Source organism: Malaclemys terrapin, chromosome 5 (genome assembly GCF_027887155.1).
Source record: "Malaclemys terrapin pileata isolate rMalTer1 chromosome 5, rMalTer1.hap1, whole genome shotgun sequence".
Classification (NCBI taxonomy): Eukaryota; Metazoa; Chordata; order Testudines; family Emydidae; genus Malaclemys; species Malaclemys terrapin.
In genome coordinates, this window is record NC_071509.1 from 79,727,930 (window position 1) to 79,755,783 (window position 27,854).

Here is a 27,854-nt window from a genome sequence, read left to right on the forward strand (position 1 = left end):
TCTGTGCTTGGCTCTGCCACTATCTTGTTGTCCGACCTTGGGCAAGTCATGTAACTTCTCTGTGCCACAGGTTTCCCATCTGTAAAGTGAGGCCAATGATATGTCCCCTTTAGAACTAGAGATGAATGGCACTATGTAACTGCTATATATTGTGATTCTTGTATTTTTTTAAGCCAGTTACCTTTTTTTGATATATGGATGTATGATTTCTGATATGTTAAAAGATCTGGTTTTCCCCATTACTGTGGAAGACTAGCATTTCTTAAACATGTTTGCATGCAATGCACTAGAGGGCCCTCAGGAGTTAGAAACTGCTGGAATGTACTTTTAGAAGGCATACCGTTCACAGGACTTTTCATTGCAGAATTTAAAATAGAAGGGTTTTTTATAACAAGGTTCATGTAAGTTTATAGCAGTTCATATGCAAACAGCTTCCCTGTACAGCTAGTACATTTGCAAAGAGCATTAAGCCTGCAATCAAATATCTAAAATGTGGAGCACACTTAAATCTGGGATGTGTGTTAGAGTACATTAAGAAACGCTGCTTTTACTAAGTTCTTGGCATTATCATAAGAGATTTAGCACAGCCAAGGATGGGGCAAGCTGAATAGGTAAGACTATTTCTATATCTTTGTAGTGCAATAAACTCTGCATTTATGTTTTTTCTTCCTTGAGAGGAGATGACAATGCTTTTTATTTTATTTGAAAATTATAGTCAGGAAATGCTATTTTATAGCTTCACAAGAGTATAGATTTAACAATATTTTATCTTTAATGTAGGATTATGAAGCATGTGAACTGTTACTGGGCCAGGGTGTAATCATTGTTTGATAATGGAAATGTTCATATTTGAATTGGTACAGTTACTGGGCTGGTTATAGCACTATATTTTAAAACTAACATGAGGCAACAAAAGATGTGGTTTTACTTTGAGGACCTGCCTGTTATAAACATAAGAAGAGGAAAGTCTGGCTTTTCCAAGTTTTCCTCCTAGTGCGGGAGTTCAATTGCTCGGGACTGTAAATTGTAACTCGTGTTCCATGATGTTGGGATTTTATTTATCTTCTCATTTTAATCTGAAATCTCTAATATAGCATGTGTCTAGATCTCTACCTTTTCTTTAGATCTATACAGTGAAAAAGAGAGATGCCACATTCTATATCCATGTGGATAATGAAATATTATTTGCAATTTTTTTCCTTTCACAGCCCTCAGAGGGGACTCAGACATTTTGGATCCTGACTCGTTTAACTTTGTTTACACAGTTGACTCCATTCATTCTCTGAAACAAGTCACTTCCCCTGTGGTGGCTGATAAGAGTTTAGCAGCTTGTTGAGGTGGAGTGTCAGAGTCATTAGTATTAAACACATTCCCAGCCACACCACTGGCCCCTGTGCACCGCTTGCACTGGAAGCTGTTTGGAAAAGAAGAAATAGAGATCTGTGAAGGGAAATCATGCATCATCCTCCTGGCTGGAAACCACTGAAGACTATAAGCTGCTTTCATCATGTGGATTCACCGGAGAAATGACCTTCCTAGATCAGCCAGGCCAAATCATAAACTGGTTTGTTTGCTCGCTGTGCACCCCATGGGTGCTGAGGTTCTGCAGGGGTAGGCGTCCCAGGACCAGGAGGAATCTGCTGCTGGGTGTAGCCTGTGTGCTATACCTGGGGTTTCTGGTCAGTCAAGTGGGTCACATTTTACCCCAGCACAGAGGGGGACGCCAGAAGATCAGTTCCAGGAGTCTTCAAGATGCTGGTCAGACACCTTTTCTGGGGATCCCACTGGATGGCACTTTGTCCCCACCTGATCTCCAAGGGCCCCAGATGGCTGGCAATGGGACCTCAGTGCCACCCAACGTGGTATACATCACACTGCGGTCCAAGCGCAGTAAACCCACCAACATCCGAGGCAGCGTGAAACCCAAGCTCAGGAAGAAGCATGCATTCCCTTTGCCCTATGGGCAGCACTTTCCAGTAGGTGTCACTGGGCAGGAGGAGAACTTGTCCCAGCAGCAGGGGCGGACTAGCTACTCCATGGGAATAATGAGGGCAGCAGTAGTTCCAGAGACACCAAGGCACCAACCGAAGAAGCACTGGGATGGAGAGAGGGAGGCAGTGGGCAGGGGACACCGAAGGCATATTGGGGTTTCAGGAGGTGTAAATGTGCAACCCCAGGCTCGGGAGAGTAATATCAGGATATACAGTGAGAGGTCCCCCTCTTGGCTGAGCAAAGATGACATCCTAAGCATGCATTTGCTGGCAGATTCCCGGATAGGCAGTATCCGAGAAGCACCCTATCAGCATGGAGTCCTACTGGTGTTTGAGAGGAATCCCAGTGCCACAGGAGCAGCTTGCAGTCAAGGGTACTGTGGCCTCATCAAGAGACCCCTTGATATGAGCGAGGTGTTTGCCTTCCATTTAGACAGGATCTTGGGGCTGAACAAGACCTTGCCTTCTGTAAGCAGGAAATCGGAGTTCATCCAAGGTAACAAATTCACTTGATTTTGAGTTTCCATCTGGGGGACTCCAGTGTTTCATATTTGGTCAACAGCAGGCTTTAATTTCAGATAGTCTGAGAACTAGCTTTACAGAGCACAGGAGAAATAGCTCAGTGGTTTAATCTGGAATATGTGTTAACGTAATTTCAGGGTTCCTCTGCAGTGTAATAGTTCTGTCCTGAAGGATGTAATATACCCAGAGTTTATTAATGCTTCTGGCTGCCTTATAGACTAATAGAGTTATTGAGAGCATACAGACAACTTCCTTTCCATAGAAGACTAATTTGAGTAAGGGGGAAAAGGAGGTGATCCCTTTTTACATATCCTTTGTAGTGAATATGAAATTATATAGACTGATCAAAATGAAACTGAAGAGGGCACAGTCTGGAAGTCTCTCAGCACAGTGCTCTGTGCTTCAGAGGTTAGTTTTTACTCTTTCACCTCCCCTAGATTTCACTTTTACAAGATATTGTGGATAACCAGCTCTGAAATTAATTTGCCACGAGTAGCGGATAGGGGAGACATTTCTGTTAGCCCAAGCACCTATTGGGGGAGGTCTTAGAGCTCCTTCCTGAACTGCTTTGGCATAATCTCAAAAGAACAAATGCCTCTGGAAATTAAAATTTAAATTGTGCAGTCACTGAAGTCTCAGTGGATTCTTCTGTTTGACAACTTACAGCTCGTGACACACCTGTATCTAGCTTAATAAACACACCTGCTATAGATGCTTCATTGTGGTTGTAGTATGTACAATGCAAATTGCTTTTAACAGAATATCATATTTTTCTTCATCCTAAAATGAAATTAAAATTAGATTTAATAGATTCAATGTAAGTTGATAAGTCTATCTTTAACATTACTGTCTTGTTAAATGTGTCTTCAGCCTAAATGCTATTTTTATATACACACAGATCATAAGCTGAAAGGGCTGCGTTATATAGGGTTACCATACGTCCTCTTTTTCCCGGACATGTCCGGCTTTTCGGCAGTCAAACCCCCGTCCGGGGGGAATTGCCAAAAAGCCGAACATGTCCGGGAAAATGGCGGCTCTGTTTAAGAGCCGGGCTGCCTGAACGCTACCGGCTTCGGGCAGCCCCGTGCCTCCAGACCCTGCACCGCCGGAGCCCGGGAGGGGAAGTGCCCGGCTGGGGGCGCAGGGTCTGGAGGCAAGGGGGCTGCCCGAAGCCGGTAGCGCTCGGGCAGCCCGGTTCTTAAACAGAGCCTCCAGCGGCTGCGGCTCTGTGTAACTGACACTGTGTCAGTTACACACAGCCCCCGCAGCTGGAGGCTCCAGCCGCCCCCGCTCTGTTTAAGAGCCGGGCTGCCCGAGCGCTACCGGCTTCGGGCAGCCCCGTGCCTCCAGATCCTGCGCCCCCAGCCGGGCACTTCCCGTCCCGGGCTCCGGCGGCGCAGGGTCTCCAGGCACGGGGCTGCCAGAAGCCGGTAGCTCTGGGGCAGCCCGGCTCTTAAACAGAGCCTCCAGCGGCTGGGGCTCTGTGTAACTGACACTGTGTCAGTTACACACAGCCCCGGCGGCTGGAGGCTCCAGCCGACCCCGCTCTATTTAAGAGCCGGGCTGCCCGAGCGCTACCGGCTTCGGGCAGCCCCGTGCCTCCAGACCCTGCGCTGCCGGAGCCCGGGAGGGGAAGTGCCCGGCTGGGGGCGCAGGATCTGGAGGCACGGGGCTGCCCGAAGCCGGTAGCGCTCGGGCAGCCCGGCTCTTAAACAGAGCGGGGGCGGCTGGAGCCTCCAGCCCCCGGGGCTGTGTGTAACTGACACAGTGTCAGTTACACAGAGCCAAAGAGGAGCAAAGCCTCCAGCCCCCTGGGCTGTGTGTAACTGACACAGAGGCTCTGTTTAAGAACCGGGCTGCCCGAGAGCTACCGGCTTCAGGCAGCCCCCTTGCCTCCGGACCCTGCGCCGCCAGCCGGGCACTTCCCCTCCCGGGCTCCGGCGGCGCAGGGTCCGGAGGCACGGGGGCTGCCCGAAGCCGGTAGCGCTGGGGCAGCCCGGCTCTTAGAGCCTAAGAGGAGCAGAGCCTCCAGCTGCGGGGGCTCTGCTCGTCTTCGGCTCTGTGTAACTTATACAGTGTAAGTTACGCAGAGCCGCCGGAGCCCTGGAGGGGAAGTGCCCGGCTGGGGGCGCAGGGTCCGGAGGCATAGGGGCTGCCCAAAGCCCGAGCGCTACCAGCTTCACGGTTTGCTGGGCAGCCTCCAGACCCTGCGCGCTGGGGCTCCAGCTGCGCTGGGGAAGCGCCGGCCGGGGGCGCAGGGTCTGGGGGCTGCCCGGCAAACCATGAAGCTGGTAGCACTGGGGCAGCCCTTTCCCCCTGGCTGGGAGTGGGAGGGAGGAGGGGGCGGAGTTAGGGTGGGGGAAGGGGTGGAGTTGGGGCGGGGCTAGGGGTGGGGAAATGGGCGGGGCCATGGCCCGTGGAGGGTCCTCTTTTTTTATTTATGAGATATGGTAACCCTAGCGTTATATTTTACTGAATCATTGCTATTTGTTTTTGCTGTTCATTTCTTAGTACTGAAGAAGATTATTTTATACAAAATATTTTGTATATCAGCCTGTATTTTATCAAAGAAAAGGTAAAGCAAAAATGTCCTTGCAAAAGTTGAAGGCAGGAAAAGAACATACTGATCTGTGATTTATCAACACTGTGTAGGCCTTCTCTCTGGCAGTCTTTACGACAATATGAATATGCATCCGAAGAAGTGGGCTGTAGTCCACGAAAGCTTATGCTCTAATAAATTTCTTAGTCTCTAAGGTGCCACAAGTACTCCTGTTCTTTTGACAATATGAATGAATCTCTAGGAATAACAGTTTGGGGGCTTTTGAATATTATTCATAGTAGCAGAGCATGGAAGATGCACTATGTATACTCTATTTTTAGGAACAGGATTTATTGCTATAGAGCTGTCATAAGGAATTGAGGTAGTTCAGTTTCAGGAATTCTGTATAGTATGGCTGCACAGATGACAGATGGCAGGCCCCTTGGGAACTACTATTAGGTTAACTGTAGACTGAATTGTTTAATGTCTTCAGCCTGCAACATCTTTTGGATTGGCTGGGAGAGAGATTCTATTTTCTTCAGCCTCCTTTTCCCTGTAATTGGTTTTGTTCATATAGCATGAAAAGTGTTGCTAGGTAATGAGGAGAAAAAAGTCATTTTTCCTTTTGGGTCTTGTTTCATGTTTTCCAGCTAAAGGGCGAGTTCAGCTTCTGGAACAGCCACAGCACCTTACCTCTCTCCATTTCATTAATCTTGAAACATGCTGGATTTCAAATGCCTGCCTGGGTTGCCATAGTTACTTGCTTGCGTGTATTTGGCTTGGATTGTTAATTAACTACACAAATTTCAGCAGCGAACACCTCATCTGTTGTTCTCTTCTTGTTTAGAAAAGGAATGAAAAATTATTTTAGAAAGCAGGATGAACAATTAATGAGCCTGCTCCTATAGTCTTTACTCATTTGAGTAATCTGTGTGTGGGCTGCCCAAGTGATTTCAGTGGGGCTGCTTGTGTGAGTAATTACTACTCATGAGAAAGAAAGCAATGCAGGACTGGACTCCTCGACAAGGTCTAAGCTGACACATCCCTTTAGCTTGCCTCAGTCATGATGTAAGCAACGTAACAAGACATGCTTGATGTAGCATTAAAATCTTAAAAAAAAAAAAAAAATAGGCTCCTCAAAACCGCCATTCATTTTGTCAAAAGCATTTTCAAAGAGGCGCTTTGTAAACCCCCAAACAACTTGGGCTTTATTTTTTGTTTCCACAGCTCCTCCCTTAATAGGTGACAGAGAGGCTAGCAAAATACTGCACCAGAGCTCTCTGCTTGACACTCGTCTAATGAAAAGTGAACCATTTGCCACAGGTTTAAATTATTCTGTGACATTTCTGCCTTGCCAGTATGGAAAGTTGGGTCACGATAACTATTTCCTCAATATTCTTTGCCAGTGACTTATCAAAAAATAATATCAGTATAGAGACTAAAGGTGGACAAAGCCTTCCATAATTTTGATTTGAAAACCAAGCAAAAATAATTCTATGCATATGCAAATATTTGACAGAACAAGGAGTAATGGTATCAAGTTGCAGTGGGGGAGGTTTAGGTTGGATATTAGGAAAAACTTTTTCACTAGGAGGATGGTGAAGCACTGGAATGGGTTACCTAGGGAGGTGGTGGAATCGCCTTCCTTAGAGGTTTTTAAGGTCAGGCTTGACAAAGTCCTGGCTGGGATGATTTAGTTGGGGATTCGTCCTGCTCTGAGCAAGGGCTTGGACTAGATGACCTCCTGAGGTCCCTTCCAATCCTGATATTCTATGATTCTATTATATATATATATATATATATATATATATATATATATATATATATATACCACTTTGTTCCCAGTGTTCAAGCAGTAAGTGTTAGCTGGAAGAACTCCTTTGGTACTGAGATATAAATGAGCAAAGCAAGGGCTGCAAAGAAGTGGGAAAATGTCATAAGTGTGTGGTAAGGGCATTGGAGCAAATGGTGGATGATCTTCCTACATTAGGGTTACCATATTCTGTGCCTCCAAATGGAGGACACTCCACGGCCCCCCGCCCCCAGCCCCGCCCATACCCCCGCCCCAACCCCGCCCCCTCCCCAAAGTCTCCGCCCCCTCCCCTGCTTCCCGCGAACATTTGATTCGCGGGAAGCCTGAAGCAGGTAAGGGGGTTGTGGGGGGGAGGAGGCGCGGCCCAGGCTGGCCCCCCGGCGGCTCCAGCCTGGGTCGGCTCGGGCCCTGGGGTGCCGGCCCCGGCCGACCACCCCCGGCCCGCCCAGCACTGCCGGCCCCCGGCGGCCCAGCGCACCCCCGGGCTCCCCGTGGGCCCGCCGGCCCGGCTCCCCGCCGGCCCGGCTCCCCGCGGGCCCGGCTGACCGGCTCCCCGCCGGCTCGGCTCCCCGCGGGCCCGGCTGACCGGCTCCCCGCCGGCCCGGCTGACCGGCTCCCAGCCCGGACCCCGGCCCGGCACCGCGCTCCCGGCTCCCCGTCCGGCCCCGCGCCCAGCACTGCGCCCCTAGTTCCCGGCCCGGCACCATGCCACCGGCCCCGCACCGCCGGCCCCGGCCGAGCACCACCCAGCCCTCCCGATTTTCCCGGACATGCCCGGCTTTTGGGGATTTCCCCCCGGACGGGGATTTGAGCCCCCAAAAGCCGGACATGTCCGGGAAAATCCGGACGTATGGTAACCCTATCCTACATCCAAGCCTTCTAAACATGAACATCCTAGGGCTGGAAATCTGGGCTTTAGGGTCTGGTAATGTCAACATGGAGGTGTGGAATTAGGGAGTATCTCATTTACATCCATGCAAACCAAATTGATTTGCAAGCAGAAATCTGTATAGGATGTAATTCCTGCCCGTGGCAAACTCCCACAGGTCCACCAGAATGGATCTGGATTTCTGCATGGCCTCAAGGCTACATTTCTAGTCCCTCTGTGCTGCCTCAAAACACTGTCTCATATACAGGAATGACTTAGACGCTGTAAAATTAAACTCAGAGTTTTTGGGACACTTCTTCCTCCTATTAGTTTTTCAGTGGGAAAGACAAAATATACAAGAGTTTGTCTTTTTAGAAAGGTACCATTCATGATTCCTGCAGAGAGGTAGGAAGGGCCCTGGAGAAGGCCACATCACTTCCAGTGCATATGCCGGCTACTCAGTAGATCAGTAGCTATTCCACATGCTGCCCTGAGGTTTTCAGATCATTCCTTGCTCATATCCTGTGCCCCCTTACCTACAAAACAGGCAGGGATACCTATTAGGGGAGTTGTTTGGTGTCAGGGCACAGCCCATCTTACTGTGCACTTTGGCCAAGCAAAATCGCTGCACTGCATGTCCATAGTGAATTTCTTCACCTGTAGACTGGATATGTCTGTACTGGCATATTTAGGACCTAATCTGTAGTGAAGTAGCAGGATACAGGTAGATTATGAGCTAAATTCTCTCCTGCTCTGGAGGGGACAGCATTAGAGAGATGGTTCTGGGGGCTTCTTGGATTTCAGGACTAACCCCAATATAACTTAAAGGTGTTGCTGAACATCTTTGTTACACTTCTTGCTTAGGGTCTGAGATCCCTATTCAGGATTGCAATGATGGCAACACTCCCTTCTCCACCCCAGATTTTCTGATGTGCTGAAATGGGTCCCCTATCTATATATGTGGGCTTGATCCTCATATGGCTTGAACTGGCATAGCTCCACTGAAGTCAGAAGGGGTATGCCAGTTTATACCAGCTGAAGATCTAGTCCAATGAATTTTACAGAGTTGTTTTTGCAACAAAAACCTATTTAGAGTGCAAAAGTATTTGATTTTGAGTAGCATTGTTTCTGCTCACTTCATCACTGGTTATGTGCAAATGGATGCTGGGAATTTGGCACAAATGTGATAGAAAGTTCCATTGATTAGAGTTGTCATGTTTCTTTACGAACCTCTACACAATGAGAAAGATAGCCTCAGATTTTCTCTTACACCCAACATATTTAGCATGCTCGTTCCATCACACCAAAAGATATGAACATTCAGGCACACTCGTTATTAATTATTAATGTCAAGGCAATGAGAACTCACTCTTACTTATGCATTCAGCAGCTTTTAAATGATGTCTCTTTTGTGTGCCCTTTATCAGAGTGAGTTGTGCTGTGAATTGCTTGCTGTCATATAGCTGGATGTGAGTGAGAGACCAGAGGTCATATTCTCACAACATTTTGTTACATAAAAATCCAATACTTATGCACCCCTCACAGACTCCTTAAAATCTGCATTCACACACTGAAGATTTTCTTCCCTTCCAAGATTTCTCCAAAGTGTATAATGCTTACAGCTAAGATGTGGAAGAAAGAAGGGAAATACATTAGTCAACACTTTTGAGATCTGTTTAAGTTGCTTACACCATTTCTTTATTGTTCAGAGGGCTACCTTACACGGAGATGGCTTTGCCAGGATAGCTCTACTGGTCCCTAGTGGACAGTGGTGAGCTGGAGCCGGTTCGCACTGGTTCGCGTGAACCGGTTGTTAAATTTAGAAGCCAGCTTAGAACCGGTTGTTAAAGGGGTGGGCAAACTGCGGCCTGCGGGCCACATCCAGCCCGCGGGACTGTCCTGTCCGGCCTGCCTGAGCTCAAGGCTGGGGAGGCTCCCCCGGCCCCTCCCCCACTCTCACAGAGCCTCAGCGTGCCATGCTGCCGGTGCCAGAGCACTGGACTGCTCCTGGGCAGCTCTGCAGCTCCTGCCGCTTTGAGCGGCATGGTAAGGGGGTGGGGCTGCGAGTTCCAGCAGGCCGCGCGGCATCGATACATGCTGCCCTGAGCAGCACGGTAAGGGGGCCGGGCCAGGGCTGGGAGGAGGGGTTGAATAAGGGGCAGGGAGCGGTTGGAGGGGGTGGAGTTTCTGGGGGTGGAGTAGTCAGGGGACGGGGAACGGAGGAGGGGTTGGGTAGGCATGGGAGTACCGGGGGTCTGTCGGGGTGATGGTGGATGGGGTCGGGGCAATCAGGGGACAGGGAGCGGGGCAAGTTGGGTAGGGGGTGGGGTCCTGGGGGGCAGTTAGGGTGGGGGGGGTCTCAGGAGGGGGTGGTCAGGGGACAAGGAGTGGGGGGGATTGATGGGTTGCGGGTTCTGAGGGGGGCAGTCAGGGGCAGGACGTGGGTGGGGGTTGGATGGGGGGGGGACAAGCTGTTTTGGGAGGCACAGCCTTCCCTACCCGGCCCCCAATACAATTTTGCAACCCCGATGTGCAGGGCCGGCTTTAGGAAATGCGGGGCCCGATTCAAACAGTTTCGGACGGAGCCCTGGCAGGAATGACTAAAAAAAAAACATGTAAAAAAACACGTGGGGCTTGTACTCACCAGGCAGCGCTCTGAGTCTTCAGCGGCGCTTCGGCGGCGGGTCCTTCACTTGCTCCGGGTCTTCGGTGGCAATGAAGGACCCGCCGCCGAAGAGCCGCTGAAGACCTGGAGCGAGTGAAGGACCCGCTGCCGAAGTGCCGTCGAAGACCCGGTAGGGAACCAGTTGTTAAGATTTTGGCAGCTCATCACTGCTAGTGGAGACACAGCTTATACCAGCAAAACAAGGTGTGGGTTTTTTTTTTTTTTTTTTTTTTTTTTTGCCACTGTAGTTAGACCACCTTCCCTAATGATATAAGCTAAACTAGCAAAAGGCTCTTTTGCTGATAAAAGCCGTGTTGAAGTGTGTGTCCCCCAACTTTCATTCTGTTTTTTATTTTTTTATTTTAAATTAACAGACCTTGGGCATGCCACTTACATCAGTCTGTGCCTCCATTACAACTACTTTTCCTCATGTGGGCTTGGGAGGATACATTTTAATTATATATATGAGAGAGATTCATATACTACAGTGATGTGGAGCATAGACATCTCTGGAGAGGATTGCAAGGAGTAGCAGCATCACTGAAAGCAAGAAAGGGGTTCTAACTTGCCTCTCTGCAGCAGTATCTCTAGGAATGGTTGGGAGTAGGGGCCCAGCAGCAATAGGAGATAATGGGCTTGATCCTGGAGGTTTCTGAGACCTCTCAGCTCCTACTGTAATCAACTGAATTTAAAAGCACTCAACAGCATGTAGTTTCAGGCCTATAACTACCTTTTGTTGTTATTCAAATTGGGCCAGAGCCTTGCTTGGTGTAAGTTGGCATGCTTTAATGGGGCTATGCCAATTTATACCATCTGAGAATGAAGCCCCTTATCTTTTTTTCTCACTGCCTTCAGATTTTCCCTGCAGCAGCCAGCAATCTGGGTTAATGTCTCTCTACTCCAGCTACAAAGACATGCTCCAGTAATTCCATTTGTGTTATAAAGTTGAAATGTTTTGTTTTGGTTCATCTTTGTTTCCTGTGAATCACAAACATTTCCTGTGTTTAACCTTTTTACAAATCTGAATGGAAATTGGCATGATATTGTCATAACATTAAAATAATAAATAACAGTGAGGTGGTGGTTGTTATGCTGAACCTTTTGGGTGCGCAGGGAGGCGTTTGCTTTGTTTGGAAAGAACTGATATATCTGCTTTGGGGAAAACCCATAAATAATTACATGAACTTTGATTATTGATAGAAGGAAAAATAGATCAGATTTAGGGCCCATCAATGTATAACATATTTAACTCTGATACAGAGCTTTTTTTCTGTGGGTTTCAAAGTGCTTTACAAAGGAAGGTAAGTATCACTATCCCTATTGCACAGATAAAGAGAAAGCATCACTGAGAGATCATTTGACTAAGGTCAAGAGGTAAGTCAGTGACAGTGTCAGAAGTGGAACCCAGAATGAGAGAGGCTGGGGGACTGGACTGCATATGAAAGATTTGGGCCAAGCTTTTCAAATGTAAATTCCCGAAAGTTATGCTCCTAAATTCCCGAAAGTTATGCTCCTAAATCCTTATTTAGGCAACTAAATAAGTGTCCTGCTTTTTAAAACTGCTGAGCACCCATAGACTTCTGGGGGAAAAGAACAGCAAGAAGCTGAATATGACGGGGGAAGATGGTGTAGCTATCAGTGATGGTAGTGAAAGGAAGGAGATGGGAGGGCATAAGAGGAAAAATGTATTCTGGGTTGGAGATGCCTAGTTTAAGAAAACAGGCAAATAGGAGGACAGTTCCAGAGATGGTTGGAGCTGTACACTGGATTCATTTGAGTGTGATCACCTTGTGTGTGTGTATGTGCGTGCGCCAGGATTTGGCAAAATTAGAAATATATCTGATCTTGGTGGTACAGCTCATTCTTCTGCACCTCAAATTTCCGAATCCAGTTGAGCAGGTTTTTATTCAGTCTAGGTTTGCTCAAGGTCATTCTGTCCTGGGAGAATTCAGTAGTATGAAAAGTGCACTGACCTTGTTGGCAGATGATCCTTTGCTAATAATGGGCAAACATCAGTTGTCCTTGCTGATTATTTTAGGTCAGTCAGCATCTTCTGACGTTTTACTGACTCAATTGCGGATCTTGGCAGGACTGGATAGACTCATTCTTAAGTAGTTCTATTCTTTGCTCCCAGAGAGATGCTGAGAGTGCTATTGGACTCATTGTTCTGAGAGTACTGTCATGTGGGGTGCTGCAAGTCTCTTTTGCCACCTCTCCTGTTCAATATGTACATGAAGGAAATAGTGAGATGATTTGCTCTGCAATGTAACACATGTCAGGGTGGTAGCAATGTGATCATTTGGATGTAGCATAAAATTTGACCACTTTGCCTGCACTTTTTTGCTCACTGATCAGGACTACCATACAAAAATTCCAAACCTTTGATCATATTCCAGTAACTGCCATCTAATAACTTGCCATATAAATGTTTCCTTCTTTGCATACAAACATGTAAATTCCCTGCCCTCCTCCCTGCCACACCTCAAAAATATTACTCTGCTCTGAAGTGCAACACCAGTATTCAGCCCTGGTTCAGTGACCGGTTTAAGCATCAGGCAGGACATCAGAGTTAGCAATAAGGACTTTTGTATCATTGGAAAGAAAATAATCCAATTTTTTCCAATAGGATACACACCACTTACTTATAGCCCTGGTGCTGTATGTTCTGAGATATATGACTCAAATATAGTGACATTATTATATAGCAAACAGCAATTTTGGGTAATTTTTAGAGGTTTCTAAAATGTGGTGTGTGGTGGATTGAGGTCTGTGTTGGAATTGCAAGCTACCATTTTAAGAGCATAGGTGGGGGTTTCCCGGTCCTACTTGTGGGATAGGGTGCTTTGTAACAAAGCATCCTATCTGATCAATCTGGAAAGAGCCAGTTTAAAAACAAGGTAGTGACAATTTTGCCTCACTGCATTAGGGATGAGCCTGTCTTCTCTCTCTCGTGTGTTATCACTCAGAATTCTAAGAATTAAAGTAGTGTTACCTTAAACCTTCCAACAAAAGTATTTATTTTTTCATCTAGCTTCTCTGTGTGTATGGAATGAACATAACATGGTGATTATAATTTCTCTCTCTCTCAGCCCTGTACAGATGGATTCATCATACCTAAGGCACCTGGTTTTACATCCGGAGGGATAAGACAAATATTATTTATATACATTTTAAAAACTGACTAAAACATTTCTAAAATGGATTTTCTGTAAAATATATATCGTATATGAAGAACATATGACACTGTGGGGTGGAATAAAGGTCTTATCAGCACTACTCTGGGATGATCTGTATGACTCATTGGCAAGAACATATTGTTCATGAATGATAAAACCAAAGTCATGCCACACCATCATATAGTCTATCTATAAACTTTCTATTTACAGCTGTGAAATATTATATCTGTAGGACTAAAACTCTAAAGATGACAAAATAATTCCACTTTTTGGCTGGACTCCAGGATTTGCTCTCTTTTCATATTTTCCTTAGAAAGGAAGAAACATTGGGCTAGATCCTCAGCTGGTGAAAATCAATATTGCTTCATTAATTTACCCCAGCTGTGGATCGGATGCCAAACTTTTAAAATTGATTTAATAGCCTCCAAAAGTAGAGTGACTTTTAAGCAGACAGCTCTTGTTGCAAACAGAAAGCATTTCTTCTCAGACATTGAAGAGAACTATAATGTCTAGGGTTTTTCCTTTTCTGTGGTGGCTGTTTTCAGATGTGGAATATGACCACATAAACCAAAGGATGTGAAATTATTGGGGCATGGTAGCTTTTTCCTGCCACATCTGAAATGTCTTCTTTAAAAACAAATGCTGTAATTAGTGATGCCTGAGACAATGTCTAAAGAATGATCAAGTTCTTTTAGTTTTCAATATAAATTCATATATGGTACTGATTCTATTTTGCCTCTTCTCAGATGGTCTGCCATGTCCTGTTATTCTCTGGGATTCCTCATTGGCTCCGACAAATAATAGGACCCATTCTTCAGTGAGGCTAAATTGGGGGGCCTATCAGCAGCTATTGAAACAGAAGTGCTGGCAGAATGGCAAAGTGCCCAAAGCTGATTGGGGCTGTACTGAGATCCATCACCATGAGTGGTCCAAGATGGCACTCTTTGATTTTCTTCTGCAGGTAAGGTACAAAGAATACCAACCTTTGCAAGATTTATTTGAGCACCAGTCTGGTTAAGGATAAACCATTTTCACAGATATGTCCAATGATAAAATTCACTCTGGGTTGCAATTTCGCAGAAGGGGAGTGTTTAAAAAGATGGTTTTAGTTTTTGTCTTTAATGAGAAAGGTATGTGCTTGTGCTCCTTTGGCTTGTTTCTGGTACGCTGTACGACCCCAAAAGATAAAAGACAATAGGTTGTATTCTGCACTGCTTTGCACTTTGTGCATTCATTTACACTTGTGGAAAGTGAGTGTAAACTGCTGCCATTCTGGTAGCATTTTACACCCACTTTGTACAGGTGTAAATGAATATACAAGGTGTGAGGCACTGGAGAGTCAGGACCTCTATTATTAAGCAATGGGGACAGATCCTTAGCTGATGTGACTAATTTTCATTCCATTTAATAGACCTTATCTGCTGAGGACCTGGCCCTAAGTTATTTTGCATTTTTCACATGCTCTTGGAAAAGGCAGAGAATAACCTGCAGTGACACCAGTTTCTTCATTTCCCCTTCTCCAGCAAAAGGCTGCTGTTACTCAGCCATAGATGTGAGGATCTCATTGATCTTATATCTTCCTTCTTGTTAATGTTTTAAAAAGAATAAATGATATTCCTTCATCAGCACTCTTCTTGCCAAGAGGACATCAAGTGATATAACATGAGCCTCCAGTGTGAAGGGGTGGCCAAAATGGCTAATGCGGTCTTTGGATGTATAAACAAGGGCAGATTGAGTAAAGTAAAGGTATTTTACCTTGGTATTTGGCAATGGTGCAACCATTGCTGGAATACTGTGTCTGTTTCAGGTGTCAACAAGTCAAGAAGGATGTTGAAAAATTGTAGGGGTCTCAGAGAAGAGCAACAAGAATGATTTAAAAAATTGAAAACATACCTTATATTGATAGATTCAAGGAGCTGAATTTATTTAGTTTATCAAGGAGGGACGATTAGGGGACGATTTGATCCTGACATATAAATACCTCTATGCACAAAACTGAAATTTGATAATAGAGGGCTCTTTGTAGCAGGCAAAGGTATAACAAGATATAACAGAGAGATGCCAAGAGTTGAATAGCTGGAAGTTGAAGCAAGACAAATTTAGACTAGTAATAAGACACACATTTTTAATAGTGAGGGTGAATAACCACTGGAACAATTTACCAAGGATTGTGGTGGATTCTCCATCAATGGAAAATTTTAAACCAAGATCAGATATTTTTCTAAAAGAGATGCTCTAGTTCAAGCAGGAATTAATGTAGGGAAGTTCTATGGCCAGTGTTATACAGGAGGTCAGACTAGAAGATCACAGTCGTCCCTTCTGGCTTTATAATCTATGAAGTTTGTATGCACTTTTCACACATCCCTAGGATTTCACAATCAAGTGCGTAAATACAAAATGGGAAGCCGGCTATGAAGGAGTACTGCAGGAAAGGATCTGGAGGTTATAGTGGATCACAAACTAATTATGAATCAACAATGTAACATTTTTCTAAAAAAGTGAACTTCATTCTGGGATGTATTAGTAGGAGCGTTGTAAACAAGACAAGAGAAACAAATTTTCCACTGTACTCAGGACTGATTAAGCCTCAACTGGAGCATTATGTCCAGTTGTGGGCACCACACTTCAGGAAAGTATCAGGGGGTAGTTGTGTTAGTCTGTATCCACAAAAATAACACTCCTTGTCACTTCAGGAAAGATGTGGACAAATTTGAGAAAGTCCAAAGGACAGCAACAAAAATGATTAAATGTCTAGAAAACATGACCTACAAGGAAAGATTGAAAAAAATCAGGTTTGTTTAGTCTGGAGAAGAGAAGACTGGGATGGCAGGGGACATGATAAGTCTTCAAGTACATAAAAGTTTGTTATAAAAAGGAGAATGATAAATTGTTCTCCTTATCCACTGAGGACAGGACAAGAAGTAATGGGCTTATGTTGTAGTAAGGGAGATTTAGGTTAGACAGGAAAAACTTCTTAACTGGAAGGGTAGTTAAGAACTGAAACAGATTACTTAGGGAGATGAAGAATCGCTGTCATTGGAGGTTTTTAAGAACATGTTAGACAAACATCTGTCAGGGCTGGTCTAGATTATACTGAGTCCTGACTTAGTGTAGGGGACTGGACTAAATAAATAGTACTTCTATTTCTAGTACTTCTAGTACTACATTTCCATGATTCTATAATTGTCCCCATTCTTTTGCTAAGTAAGATATTGCTATGAGCTAGACCCAGTTCTTATTACATGGTAACCAGAAAAGTGAAACTTGAGTAATTTCTACTGGCATCAAAAGTGTTTATTGCTCCTACTCATTTTCCTGGCAGTGAGCTACTTGTGGAGTAAGGGACTTAATCCCATGAGTTAGTTTGATTACCACAAACCCCTTTGAAATCAGTGGAAAGGCTCCCATTGACTTAATGGGCTTTGGATCAAAACTTCAGTCTCAAAGATTTCAAACATATTCTAACAAGTGATTGAATATTTTCATAATCAGAAATACATGTACTCCCAACATCTCTCTCCCTTTCATTAATAGTTTGTTTCTTCTCAGAAGTGCTTTGAAGTTAAAATAGAAGACTGGGGTAGGTTTCAAACACCTAGCACCAAATCTTGCTCTTAGCAAAGCAGGAAGTAGCTAAGAGTGGACATGAACCAAATTTACAAACCTGATTGCCAACTCTTCACACACAGCTCAAAGGTAAACTGGAGATAAGGCACCTGATAACAAAAACATAAGCATTATGTAAGCCATGGCTTGTCAATGGAGATCAGGCAAATTACATTACATGACTAAGGACTGTATAATCATAACCTTAGTCCTTAATGCAGACCGGCACAAACACAAAAAGAATAGATGATAGGAACACTTCACAGATCAACCCATGCCTTTACTTAATTCATTCACAGCAGTCCATGTCTTGACTTAGTCCATTTACTTCATCTTTGTAGCAGGGCTACTATTTCCTCCCCTTAAGCCTGGTCCCTCTGTCTATATTTTTTCTGCCATGTAACTTGATGGATCAAAAGGAGCTCGCAGTTTGTTCATACTGACTGAAGTCTGGATGGTTGTAGATTATTCCAGTGTGAGAACTCCACTTAAGACCTTGATGGGTGAATGAAGATTTGGGCTTGTGTGAAGAAACAGGACAGCCGCTGGCAGTTATAACGGGGTAGGCTGAAAAATGAGATTGCCCCATTTAAACTCGGATTTAGGGCAACATCCTAACCCCACAAAAGACTAAAGTTCTGATCCATACTAGTACACCAGTGCAAAATAGTACTAAAGGTATGTGTATCCATCACCATCACATCCATTTTGAAAATATTTTCTTACATATATACTGTAGGGATCAATCCTTGCATTAGACCACCTAATAAGTGTTTTCAATCTCTGATTTCTGAGATTCTTTTTACGCTATGCAGAACAGGCTGCTCTCCATAATTCTTCCGTCCTCAGTATGCAACCCATGTAATCCATTGAACAGATGTAACTAAGGGAATAATTTGGTCAACTATATTTTAAATTCATACTTTGACCAAATATAATCTCATAGACTAGGCTATAATTGATCACTGAGCAGGTGTGCAAGGAGTAGAAGGGCTCAAGAGACTTACCCCTGCTTATGTTTCCCCATTTTAGGGTTCAGTCATAATCTCAGCCCTTGCAACCAGTTGAGCACAGTGAGAATTAGGGATAGCAGCACTAGACACCTCAAGACTATACTTTCCCACCCATTCCTTACATTGGCCAACAGAGCTGCTTGGATGTGGAGGGAACTTCATGATACACCCTCTTATGAGTTGGCACATCTTTCATTTTCTCCTGCATAATATGGAGATGTGGCTACACTGTTTCTCCAGGAGGTCCTGTTAGTTTAGTGCATGTCTGCACTGCCCCCACCAGGCACCTGCATCTAGAAGCTACGATAACCCCTGTTTATATGCAGAATTTCATCTCTCATACAATTCAACATTCTAGAAAGTCATGTTTTTTAAAATGTAGAAATCATTGCATTTGATTAGACACAGTCTATCTCTGTCCTTCACAAGTTTTTGTTTTTGACCAGGACGAATGGATGTTTCACTTTTTGAGTTATATTTATCCAACGCTGCTTGTGGTAATTATAGAACGTGAATTTTCTGCCTAAAATAGGTTGTCATTTGTATAATGACTCTATCTCAGTCCTACTATGAGTGAGTAATGCTTGTAATCTGATATAAAGTCATATGTGGATTATATTGATCCTAAACATAGCAATAACCCTATAGGAATAGCACAGTGTGTGTCAGAGCATTTTAAATGGATTTTGATTTGTTAATCTAAAAGTGCTAATGTGTTCACATTTAATGGTGTAAAAGATAGCATGGTTCCTGTGTTGATGCACAGAAGTATCTATTAATTTTTAATTTTAGTATCTTCTAGCGTAAAGACAGCAATTTAGCAATGAATATTATGTTATCTCTGCTGTTATCCAGAAATAAATGTTAACTACTAGATGAGATGAGGCTGGCTTGAGCCATTCATGAAATAAAAAAGAAGCAAATCACTTTTACAAGGCAGGCTACAAATCTGGGGTATCCTACACTTCCACCAAATGCCCTGCTGCTTGTCAGAAGTGTATGCCAAGCAGCTGAATATGTGTTTGAGATCTGCTCATTCTGCACAATTCATACTTTCTCAGGATGTACTTGAACATACAGCTATCTTTAGAGACATTTCAACAGGAGAACATGGATACATGAAAAATCCATAAAAAGGGACAGATGAACAAGGGAACCCGAGGTGACATGACTAACATAATTGATTGTATTCATCACTAGTAAAAGTGATCAATGTATTGCATGTAAATGGACTGAGAAGCCTTCAGTTGGCTAGTAATTCTCTAACCACTTTGCAAGTATTGCATTTGAGTATTAACCTCTGAGCTATTCCAGTACTAGTAAGCAGATTGGTTTGCCTGAATAACTTCAAACATGTTGATACTCACATTTTCTAGTTGTGCGAGAGATGGTGACTGGCTACCCTTCATTCACTTTGAGGTTTTCCTGATCCTAGCTATTGCCAGCTAGCTTGCCCTTGTTCCCTCTAAAGTCGGAAATCTTCTTACTTTGGTTATAGGAAAAAGTATCTTAATTAAGAGCCTGATCCTGCAGCCTCTTATTCACCTGAGCACATCATATAAATCACACAAATAGTCAAATGCACTCTAGAGTATGGCATACCCATGTAAGGACTTCGTTGGTTGAGTCTTAGGAGAGTAACTAGTAGCACAAGTGGTACTAAAAATCAAAGGAGTAAATTTCCATTTGTGGGAAGATTTTGTGTAATACTGTAAGTTTGAGTTTGAACTGAGATGAAAGATGCAGAGAAATTGGAGGGAATTCAGAGAACAAGGGACAGTAGTTGAAGGGATTAATGAGGACAGATTAAAATAAGTAAATATATGTAGCCTAGTTAAATGATGACTGGAGAGGTATGAGGTATGGTAACAGGTTACAAGTAGCTGAAATGTGTAAATGTCAAGGAAGCAGGGGGATTATGCAGGGTGGTCCTGGTAGATATACGAAGGATTAATAGGATGACATTGATCAAAGAGAAAAATAATCTGCATATCAAGAAAAGTGTGGTAAGAGTGCAATCTGCTAGACCATGGAAGAGTTTTTTTCAAGTAAAATCTCCACCGTGTCAGTTATTTAAAACTAGAGAAATATGTTAAATACACAAGATATAAAAATACATCAGCTACACTAAAACATTAAAGTTGCAAAGTCAAGCAATCAAAAGTTAGGACATGTCAGATTTAGAGTTGTCTGAATCTTAATTCAGACCCCTTGTGCATGTGCATTTTGATACAGTCTGTAATTACATAAATAAATTACAAAATAAATGGACATTTTAACCTGTACCTCAGTTCCCCCTCTGTAAAATCAGGATAATAATATCACCTCACCTTACTGGCATGTTATGAAGATAAATGAATGTTTTGTAAAGCACCATATCCATGAGGAAATTGATAATTCTGTATTCACAGCAGGGTTTGACTACTGTGCAGCAAATCAGTCTGAGGGCTGCAACTTGAACAATGATGATAAAACTAAATATCGAATAGGTACTCATTTAATTGATCACCATCTGTCCTGTGCACTGAATGAGACAGAGGTCTTGCAGAAAAAGTAGCATGTAGAAGAAGACTGTATCATAATGCATTCACAAAACAAGGCTGAATTAAGGCTGCCCAGGCAACCTTCATTCTGGCATTTCTTAACTGTTGAGTACATTACTTTGTCTATAACACACTATATGATGCAATCCTTTCCTTAGTGTATCTAAGTCTGTATCAGTTCTATTATATTCCAGCTCAGAGAATTAAAGAAGATGCTGCTTTCTGAAAAATCTTGGGTTTGATTTCCCCATTGTGTTACTCAGGTTTGACTCTGCTGTCACTCCATTGATTTTTTTTTTTAATAGAGTTACACTGGTGCAAGACTGGAATAACAGAGGAGTGAATCAGGACCTATGGGTACAACATGGAGACTAGGAATGGGTTTTAATAATAGATGAATTGTGGAGGATCAATACTGAGCTCTTCCCTCTCCCCCCCCACCCCCAACTGATTTTAATTAAGTTTGCTCTGTATTCATGAACCTGAGACGCTGTTTAGTAAGGAATGATAGTTTTTTCCAGACTCCGACAAGTCTAAGTAATAGATGGCCTGGATCCACACCAGGAGTTAGGCGTGGTGATGCTGAGCATCACAGTGCCTAACTTTGATTTTCTAGATGCCTAAATGTGATTCACAAAGTCCAAATTTGTTACCTAAGCTCCTATACAATGAATGGGGAGAGATAGGTCCCTTTAGGTGATTCATAAAAACCATCACATTAGGTAAGGAGACACCTAAGCTAGCCAATGGGATATGCTGACAAGAGGGGTGTGTGGTAAGCATTCCCTCCCCTATGAGATAAAGGCCTTAGTCCAGGCTACAGGGAAGCACCTATCGCTACTAGCATTTCACAGCTGGGGAACCTCTTTGGAATTAGGTGCCTCTGTCATTTTTGCAAGAAGCCAGTGTCGTGGTGGTGGTGGTGGGGGGAGGAGGCCAACCACTCCCTTCCCTCATAACTCTTAGCTTAGTGCTTAGGGTACTCATCTGGGATGAGGAAGGCCTCTGATTCAAATCCCCCTTTCCCCACACCTGTGGATGTGCCACCTCACAGGTGAGTGCTCTGACCATTGGCCGTGGGATAGTCTGATGTGAGGCTCCCTTCGTCTCTCCTGTGATGTTGTTGCATTCTAGATTAAATAATTAGAGTCATTTGGAACAGAGAGGGAGAGCAGAAACGTGAGTGACTCAATAGCTTGGTGGTTAGCATGCTCACCGAGGATGTGGGAGATCCAGTCCCCCTGCTTCAATGATTCTTTATTTAGTCACAGTGGAACACCTTCCACAGGGAGACTTAGTGAGGGTGCACCACCTCAGCATAGCCCAGTGGTTAGACCACTCATCTAATAGGTGGCAGATCCCTGTTCAAATCCCTTCTTCCCTTCAAGTGCCTGGCAGACTCTGATTGGTGGTGTCCCATATCCCAGTGGGTATCATAACCAGGGCTAAAACTTATGAGGGAGATCTTGCTTCTCCCTCCTCCCCCCATCTGTATTGTGTGAACTTGCCTAAGTGGTCCACTCTGGTAGGTGTGCTCAGAGTCACCTTCATGTGATTCCGTTGATTGAACACCTGGCTTCTCCTGGTTTGTGAATTGCTCTGGGGCTAAGGTGGGAGATAGGCACCTGGATGCCTAAAAGAAAGCAGCAGTGTGCATGCTCAGAGGCAGAAATGTAGGCTTCTGAGGACCTTCTATTGCAAAAGTTTAGGTGCCTACAAGGTTCAGTGGGCATTTTGGTCACCACGGTGGAACCTAAAACTGGGACTTGGGCACCAAGCTCCTTTTGTGCATCCCGGCCAGTATAGCTAAGAGTCAAACTTTGCACCCTGTTGCATTTCATTTTGGTCATATGTTATATTCATTTCCAGATCTACAATCGACTGGACAGAAATTGCTGTGGGTTCAAACCTCGCAAGGAGGATTCCTGTGTTCAGAAAGGACTGAAGCTGAAATGTGAAGATCAAGATTCTGTTGACCTGACACACATTATTCAGAGAAGGCATGACCCTAGGCACTTGGTCTTTATAGATAATAAAGGTTTCTTTGACAGAAGCGAAGACAATCTGGATTTCAAAATATTACAAGGAATCAAAGAGTAAGTTTTAGGATATCCCTACAAATTTTAATAGGGTTCAATAGGCTTTTCCTAGCTTTTCATTTAGGATCAAAGTCTCTCCTCTCTCGCTCCTCAACACATAGCCTGAATGAAAGGGCTGTGCACTAAGGATGTCCCCAGGGGTTAGGAGGTTGTGAATGGGATGAGGAAGCTTTCTTTTCTTTCCCCACCCAAAAAAGAAGACATTGTTGCAGTAGCCCCAGTGTCTCTTTTATGTCTCCTCCATAGGGAAATTTGACTAAACTAAGGTACGGGTATACATACTTTTGTGTCTAGGCAGATATTATTATTACTTGGAGCATCACACATATGCTAAGTGCTTTATAGAACAGATACAGCAAGATCCTTGCCTCCAAAGGCATGACTGACAAAAGGGAGATGAAGGAGGATGGAGGTGTGAGATCAATAAGCCTATCTAGACTAGGAAAATCTGCACCAGTATAACTTCATTGGTGTCATTACACGGTGGAAACCTCTAATGTAGACATTCTGCAGATGGGTAAGTTACTGCAGTAAGCCCCCAATGCAGAAACACCGCATGCTGTCAGTTACTGGAATAAATTGCATCAGTGCAAGCCCCATTTATATAGGTTGCCATGCATTTACACCTGGAGTTCACACTGCTTTAAAAAAAAAAAAAAAGAGGAAAAAAACCATTATAAACAAGGGCCCTAAAATGCCATGATTACTTAGTTAGGGCAAGTGTTTATCGTGGTGGAATCATGTTTCTTCTTCACTTTAAAGCAATATAAATAAAAGGTATCTTTGACTGACTTCTGTGGGTATTTCAAAAGAAGTTAATCTTGAAGGGGAAGCTGAATGAAAAGCGGGTGAACAGTGGCTATTAGCATTTTTAACAATAGCTAATGATTTTTTTGCTGAGTTGCTCTTGGGCCAGTTAACGTTTTGCAAATATGTCCAGTGTACAGTTATAGCTGCTATTGATACGTGAAATTTCAAACAATCTAGACTTCTTTTTTTAAAAGCCTGGAGATTTTAGGATAGTTTTGGAGATTTTAGGATAGTTTTGAGTAATGTGGGCTTGATTTCATTGGCACATTTGGGTAACTCCTGTGGTGGAAAACTTGCCTTAATTGGGACACTGGAGAGTCTGAATAGGGGTCTCATTTGATGATATAGAGTTTCCATAGCAGCTCTTACATCCCCCCCTTTCCTGGCCATGAGAACGCTGGGTATGGTCAGGATATCTCTGTGCCTGATTGATCCCTAGCAGCCCAGATAGTCCCAGAATCTGGGTGTGCACCCACCTATAAACACCCCATCCTGAGCTGTTCAGCTGGTCGGCTAGAATGGAGAATCAGTGCCAGGATCAGTGATTATTACCCCAACTCACCGAAGTGCTGTGGTGTCTAACTTTAAGCATGTCAGTAGAAATAAATAGGACTGTGTACATACAGATTGGCATGCACTGAAATACCTTGATGAATCCATGGAATTGGTTGTTAAACTACAACATAAATATTGTAGTTCAGAGTGATGCCAAGGCTGATAAACTCCTTCACACTTTTTCAGGTTCCCTGAATCTGCAATTTCAGTGCTGAAAAGCCAGCGCTTGCGAGAGAAGCTTCTTCAGTCTCTGTTCCTTGACAAAGTATATTGGGAGAGCCAAGGAGGTCGCCGAGGAATTGAAAAACTTATTGATGTGGTAGAAAGGCGTGCCAAAATTCTTCTTACCTATATAAATGCACATGGAGCCAAAGTATCACCCATGAGTGAATGAAAGTCTTTTTTTCCCCTAATGCTAAGAATTACAGTTATATAAGGCAAGAGCTGATGGCAAAATTGCTTTTTCTTTTAAAATTCTTTTAATTTCCAAAACATAACAGTAACCAGGTAAGCCTGGGTTTTTTAGACATTTGAAAAAAATGTTATATAGTATAAAAGTGCCAGTTCTCTAACTTTCTCTAAAATCATTCTTAAATGCATTTATTGCTGTGTTCTTCTAACAAAGATGTCTAAGCAGTGTAATAAACAATGCAATAATTTAATACAAATATTGGATTCTCAATCTTCTAAACTTTCTTTATTCTCTCAGTTAAGGACAGATCTGTCTCCATTTGATTCTTTTACATGGTATTTCATAATTAAGAGTGGGGTTTTCAAAAGCACTCAGCCTTGGACAGCTGCTCTTACCGAAGTCAATGGAAGTTTTAACATTGATTTAAATGGAAGCAAACTTAAGCCAATGCTGAGCACTTTTGATTGAAAGTCCCCGTCTCAAAGTATAACCACACCTCTAATAGAGAACATTAATTCATGGAGTTGCATTCTTTCTTTTTTGTTTCTTTAGAACACGCAAACTTCCAGTGTCTCCCATGGCTGGTATTTTTTGTATTGCGTATGTGATATTGTGAAATCTAGGGACCAAATTTAGCTCTTTGGCAAGCAAATGGCCTTGTTGACACTTAAAACAGGTCAAAGAAAGAATGTAAGTTTTGCCTGGAAACAAGAGTCCCATGACACTTTGCAGTTAAGCTAACTTTAAGGAGTGAAATTTTATTAAGCGGTAATCTTTAGCATATTTTGAAATTGCTGCAACAGATATTTTAGTAACGTTAAACACAAAAGTGTGCAAGAGGTATAAGAAATATCATTACCTCAACAAAGGAAATAAATAATAACTAACCATAAGGTGTTGAGGTAGTTGGAACATTACAAGGGAATAAGGAACTTAGAAAATAACCTGAGATAGGAAGAATGTACCAAAAGGAATAAATAGATAAGGGTTGGAATGATAAACAATAGAGTAATAAGGATATAATTACCCTAAGAAATCAAGAGAAAATAAGACCATCTGGAGATTGAACGCAGGCTGTCAGAGAGAACTACGGGCGTTGGGGAAGGTCTTCTGCAGTAATTGGTAACTATGCCTCTCTCTGTGTGTGCTGTCTTTACTACCTGTTACATCAGTAAATCCAATCAAAGATGATTTATTGGAGGTTTGTTAATTATTAAACTAATCCAGATTTGAAAGAACCCCTCTCATTAAACATATAGACATAAACATATAATCATAGTTAAAATTTTTATCAACTACTGGTAATCAATTAATAATTGATCAATAACCAGTTTTCAATAGCCTGCTTATGCTAGCACTTGGGAAGGACAAATACATGGTTTGAATCCAACAGAATATAATACGCCAAGATTAAAATTATAATGTTGTAACAAACATGAGAATGCCAATGTTAGTGTGTGAATAAACTCATTTTTGAACAATTCAGTTCAGACAAATACTTCCTCCCTAATGATTTATTTGGACCACATCTGACTCTCTTTTTGTCCCCAGATTGTCCAAATTGGTCTACAGATTGTTTTATATGCCATTTTTTGAGTGTAAAAAATATTTGCCATTTGAATTGTTTGGTACTTATGGATCACATGATAGGCTCCTGTTCCCTGTTGGACTGAATCCAACTCCAAGAATCAGATTTCCAGTGCAGCTAATGGTGATTATAAATTCAATATTAACTTTGTGTATATTCTGCTATATTAGAGTAATGTTTTTGTTTCTGCAAACGTTCCTGGCAATAAACTCATTTTCTAGAATTCTGACAGAAAGCAAACATAGAAGGGGAATGAATGTTAAAATTAGAACAGAAAATGTTGTTTCTAGTATTCTCTTAGCTCTAAATGTAGCCTCTGGTGTTCCATTAAGAATGTCCACTGTTCTTCAAGAAGATACTTTGTCGTTAGATATGGGACAAATCATAGAACATCAATGGCGCATATCCTCAACTGGTTTAAATTGTTGTAGCTGTGTTGGCTTCAAAAAGCTATGACAACTCACACCAGCGGAAGTATTTCTGAATAGAGGGGTATTGGGAAAGTGAGACATTATCCACTATTGATCTTGAATAAGACTTTTCCTAGTTCTTAATGTGCTTCCAGAAATAAAACATAAATCAGTGTTGAATACCATAAAAATATAGCTGCCTCCTAGTACTCAACAGACATTCAAGACATTTTTTTTTCTTTGGAAGTGAAAGAAGATAGTGGGCATGTTTCATGTTTCTATGCGTACCTATCTCTGATAATGTATGTGCAATAATATTTTTCCATTATGAGAAATTTAAATACAGTTGTATGGTTTTTTTAATTAAAAAAGTTTTAAATGAGTTGAATTCCATCACTTACAGCTGATGCTACTCTCATTTAACAAAGTGTAAATCAGAAATAATGCCAGTGGAGTTCTGCTGGCATGAGAGGAAAATCATGCCTTCAATTATGCATTAACTTCTGGACCAGATGAGCCAAAGCCTAGGGAAAGGTAGTGATCAAGGAGGAGAAATAAATGGAATTCAGAGAGGATTTTGATTTTTTTTAATGGACTCATAGGTGCTGGAACAAGAGACGCTGGGGGTGCTGGTGCAACCAAGGGTGCTGGAAAAATTTGTATGGGGGGAAGCTGAGAGCCAGTGAACCAGACTGTAAACCCTGTATATAATGGAAACAATTTCAAGCCACGGGGTGTGGCAGCACCCCCAGCACCCTAATTCCAGCACCTATGGCCACACCCCCGGCTTGAAGTGGTTTCAATCATATACAGGGTTTACAGGTTGGTTTGATGGCTCTCAGCACCCCCGCTATACAAATTTTCCAGCATCCCTGAATAAACTCATCGTGTTTTTTGCTATTGCTCTCTGTATAGTTCTCTCTTTCCCTGGATACTATCCAATGCGTGTGTGTGTTTGTGTGCACGTATGTGTGTTACACATTTTGTATATTTTGCCAAATGCAGTACCAATACCCTAAGCAGCTTCCACAGAGTGTAAGGTCTCTGTGAGGCTAATGACACTGCAGTGCTAACTTCTCCAAACTGGGTGAGGGAGGATAGAGAGTGTGTGGAACCATGGCTAGCCACTCAGGGGAAAAGACATTACTCTTTCCAAGGGTGATCAACAGCACTCTCTGAGATGCAGGGATCCAAATAGTGTGTCTACTTCAGCAATAATTCTTTCTGGCATTTATGTAGGGTGG

The 27,854-nt window shown here is 43.0% G+C and overlaps 1 protein-coding gene across 1 annotated transcript; it reads left to right on the plus strand.

Annotated features, from left to right (window-relative positions):
* Nucleotides 1–393: 393 nt before the first annotated feature.
* GASK1B (golgi associated kinase 1B) lies at nt 394–26,992 on the plus strand. Its single transcript, XM_054030207.1, has 5 exons — nt 394–611; nt 1,209–2,487; nt 14,321–14,535; nt 22,606–22,832; nt 24,387–26,992. The coding sequence occupies exons 2-5, from the start codon at nt 1,527–1,529 to the stop codon at nt 24,592–24,594; spliced, it is 1,611 nt and encodes a 536-aa protein (XP_053886182.1). The 5' UTR covers nt 394–611; nt 1,209–1,526; the 3' UTR covers nt 24,595–26,992.
* Nucleotides 26,993–27,854: the final 862 nt, after the last annotated feature.

Coding starts and splice junctions, on each gene's coding strand:
- GASK1B (XM_054030207.1), top strand. CDS start 1,527: ATGACCTTCCTAGATCAGCCAGGCCAAATCATAAACTGGTTTGTTTGC. Junction 14,536..22,605: donor TCTTTGATTTTCTTCTGCAG/GTAAGGTACAAA, acceptor ATTCATTTCCAG/ATCTACAATCGACTGGACAG. Junction 22,833..24,386: donor ATATTACAAGGAATCAAAGA/GTAAGTTTTAGG, acceptor ACACTTTTTCAG/GTTCCCTGAATCTGCAATTT.